This window comes from Periophthalmus magnuspinnatus, chromosome 19, assembly GCF_009829125.3.
Source record: "Periophthalmus magnuspinnatus isolate fPerMag1 chromosome 19, fPerMag1.2.pri, whole genome shotgun sequence".
NCBI lineage: Eukaryota > Metazoa > Chordata > Actinopteri > Gobiiformes > Gobiidae > Periophthalmus > Periophthalmus magnuspinnatus.
Genome location: NC_047144.1, coordinates 15,057,344 through 15,061,302, shown reverse-complemented (window position 1 = coordinate 15,061,302; position 3,959 = coordinate 15,057,344). Strand labels below are relative to the sequence as shown.

Genomic DNA, 3,959 nt, shown 5'->3' with positions numbered 1-3,959 from the left:
ATAAATGTAAAAATATGACTCTGTAACTATGTATCTCCTGATAAACTGACATTTTAAAACAGTCATACATTTTACCTTGTCATGGGCCATATAAAATGATGTGGCGGGCCACATTTGGCCCACGACTTGAGTTTGATGCATGTGGTCTAATTCATAATGTTGTTAATTTATTATTATTATTATTATTATTATTATTTATTTCAATAATCATACTGGATTTACACACATCATTAAAATGATATTTTATTACATGAAGAAAAGTGAAAATATATATCATTGTATTAATATAGCCTATTAAAATATAAGGATTTCTGGAAATCATCTCATGTCCTCCGCCCCCTCCCACGTGACCTCCACTTTAGGAACCTCTCCTCTACAGACATTGAATAATTGGCTAATCTAATTACAGATGGTAGAATATAAGATAAGATGATTTAAAACTGATCAACAAAATGACACAAATGCAAAAATAACAGAATAAGGCACAGGATGTGATGACAAAGCAGTTTCACTTCTTACAAAAATAATATGATTGGATGTGCAGACTTGGAGACCTCATGTTATGCTTAGTTACTGGTTACAGTTGTTCACAAAATCATCACCAAAATCAATCATTTGCTTCAGGGCCATCAGAATAAGTGTTTCTATTGCATCGTCTTTGCAGATCTCGCAGTGGTAGTTCTTCACAGGGAAGATACAGTTTAGAGGAATCCCCAGGAACATACTTAGGTTCTCCATCTGAATTAAAACAAGAGTAAACATAAGCAGTTGTGTCGCACACTGCTCATAAACTCACCAAACTGGTTCATACCTGATGTTTCATAAACTTGCTTTTGTAGACGTTCCCGATGTAATCCTGGACCTCAGGGCAGGCCTCATCAATTTTAGTAAGAATGGCCATTTGAGGAATCCCTTAGGAGTAATGTGAATATGGCTCATTTTACAAGACCATGTAATATCTTATAATCTAATAATAATATGTCATAATAAAATCCATCTTACCCAAGTCTCTTGCTGCAGTTCAGACTTGTTTCATCTTGCTCATGGTTTCAGTTTCACTCATGAGAGTGAGGGTGCTGGCAGAGACGACACACACCAGCACATGCGCCCGATCGCTGAGAGTGGGGGTGGGGTTATAATGCGGGTCTGTACTTGTAAAGGCAGAATGTGGATTAAACTGTAGACACAAGACATAGTGAATATATTTACAACAGACGAATGAAAAGAAACAATGTGTTTTTTGACGCTTACCACATAACCGTCTTTCATGTGTCCTTTCATGGCCAGTTTAATGTCGTCCACACAGATGCCTTGATCTTTCTCCAGGCCCATGATGTCATTGAAGACAAAAGGATAGAAATTCCCAGGTTTTCTTTTTTGTATTTTGTGTGTTTTATACTGTCAACAAATCGTTAAATCAGTTAAAGGGCACACACCTGGAATTGTGTTTTGTTTCATTCACACATATTTAACACACAAACCCTGCATTTTTTTTTTGTTGCTTCCCTAACTCTGGTAGAGGTGGATCATAACAGACTAATAATAAAGGGTTACTCAAACACAGGTGTAGGTCAAATCACAGGTATTTTAATGATTCTCTTTTGTACCATTGTTGTGAAGCTGTCATGGCCGACTCCAGCTAAAGCCTGCCCAGTCATTCGATTTCGTAAAGCCGTCTCCACTGAATTGATGAAACTGGACTTGCCAGCGTTAATTGGCCCATGAAGCAAAATCCTGAGGTGTTCTACTTCCTTTTGGACTGGCTCATAATCATGAATGTACTGCAGATAATCATCCTTCTCCCTGGTAAGAAAAAATGCCAAGTGAAAGTGAGGTGAAAATGATGTATTGAAAGGTTAGAAATGAAATCCATGGTACAATTTAACACACAATCTACATCAGTTGTGGAGTGGGATGGGAGAAATGGTGGAATGTAACAAAGTAGTAAAGTATACATATTAGGTATCTGTATTTAAGTCCATTTTTAAGAGGATATGTTTTATTTTTACTTTTACTTCCCTGTATTTGAGAGGGAAGTAAAAGTAAAATAGTGTAATATGGGATTTAAAGGTCACATATTACACTATTTTCTACTCCACTACAATTTTGAACAGAAGTGAAAACTAAAAGTTTTTGTTATTATTATAGTCGGAGACCTGCTGAAAAGGCTGAGTGTTTATTTTTAAAAATAAGGGTTTATTTTTACAAATTATACAAATAAAAACAGCTAGGAAAAATCTCTACATTTGAAGCTTTATAAGACCTCAAAATCTTTTACTCTTTAAGTACATTTTAAAACTGGTACCTTTAGGAGATTTTTCTTGGTGATACTTTTTCTTGAGTATTTTTTTCTCTGGTATCTGTACTTTTACTTAAGGAAAAATGTAAAATGAGATTTCTCTATGTGAGCCAGCCTCAGATGAGCTGTGCTCTCTGGCGCCCTCTCGCCTTCTCTCCAGTCTGGCACAAATCGACCATTGTTTCTTTATGCTTTGTTTCATTACAGGCTGCAGAGTGCCCTCAAGTCAAGTCGTGTGTCGTTTTAAAACTTTTTTTTTATTATTTCAGTGAAGCACTGTTGTGCGAGAAAGCACTGATGTCAGAACCCTTGTAAAAGTAGACGCTTAGAACATTAGGTTAACAATATTCCTTTTGTCAGTTCTCCACAAACATGTATTGAAACGTTTCAACGAAAGGCTCTGGAACGTGCTTTACAAGTTTAGTTAAAAATATCTGTGTAATCCCTCAGTCATCCAGGTCTAATTCATACCAAAAGAAAAATATCAAATCTATCAATTGGACAGACAGGTTGACACTGCGGTATATCTGTCTGAAGGGAGGCGCTAACAGCACTGAATCTCAAAACACCTATTTGTAAGCTTGGTCTATTGTGCTTATTAAAAATATAAAAAGCAAATGAACCAGAGCTCAACAGGTGGGATGCTGGTTGAGTTTTATTTTGTGTTGAGAGTGGAGCAGGTTTAACTATTAAATTGGCCAGAAGGCTCTGGATGGAGCGAACCTCAGAAAAATTCCTCCAGTGTATACTGCTGTCACTGTCTTATTAACTTCAACTACACACAGATTTTTATGCGTTATTTAACCTTTTGACTTGAAATAAATTATAAATGACCATAGCATGAGAGTAGTACAGGCCTATTGTTGATCCTCCTAGGAATTTGGGTGATTTATGTTGGCTGTTTTTTTTGTGTTTTTTTTAAACAAACACACAGTGCACTTCAAGGCAGTGTTAGGGTGCTGATTTCAAAGCTCCTGACCTACATCATCAACTACAGTAACATATTTTAAAAGAGTTTGAAGACTTACAATGCTGGTATCTTTCTCCAGTTGCCAGGTAGAACTAAGAAACAGAAAATATCAGTCTTTTAAACTGTAAATGAGAAAATCTTTCAAACTTACGCTTTGGAGAGGGGGGCGTTGGGGGTTTTGCGCGTCTAAACATCTGGGGGGAGAAATCACACACAAAGATCATTCATTTGGATAGATTTTTCAGCTAATAATTTTGTAAATCTATTGTAAATGATCTGATTGTTTTTCTAGTACATATATAAATAATAACTGTACTGTAACAACAATAACTGTATTACATACCTTTCTCAAAGAATCTCTGGCGTCGGTGCTGCTTCAGTCTAAACTGGCATCTGTTTGTAAAATGTACTTTCAGTTTTGTTTTCCTTTGTTTGATTTTGCTGAGCCTGGATATGGGAATATGACTGCTCACATGACTGTAACCAACGGATGCTGGTATCAGTCATCATCTTTTCATTTCCACAAAGGCAAATCAAAGTATACAAAGTCTGAAAAAGGGATAGGCAGAAGCCTAAGCTTATGTACTAAACATAAAGAGCATGTCGATTTGTTATATTCAAACACACCAATTCACGATGTTGACATGGGCATTGGATGGAGACATTTATGCGTTTCATTTTGAAATACTT

General features: G+C 36.2%; 1 protein-coding gene across 1 annotated transcript; it reads right to left on the bottom strand.

The window, feature by feature from the left end:
- Positions 1–420: 420 nt before the first annotated feature.
- Positions 421–3,679, bottom strand: LOC117387481 (interferon-induced protein 44-like). Its single transcript, XM_055229366.1, has 8 exons — positions 3,613–3,679; positions 3,421–3,463; positions 3,328–3,361; positions 1,608–1,803; positions 1,252–1,398; positions 1,003–1,177; positions 812–912; positions 421–738 (listed from the first exon to the last, which is right to left on the bottom strand). Exons 2-6 carry the CDS (start codon positions 3,461–3,463, stop codon positions 1,022–1,024), a joined length of 576 nt encoding a protein of 191 aa, XP_055085341.1. The 5' UTR covers positions 3,613–3,679; the 3' UTR covers positions 421–738; positions 812–912; positions 1,003–1,021.
- Between the last annotated feature and the right edge of the window lie 280 nt (positions 3,680–3,959).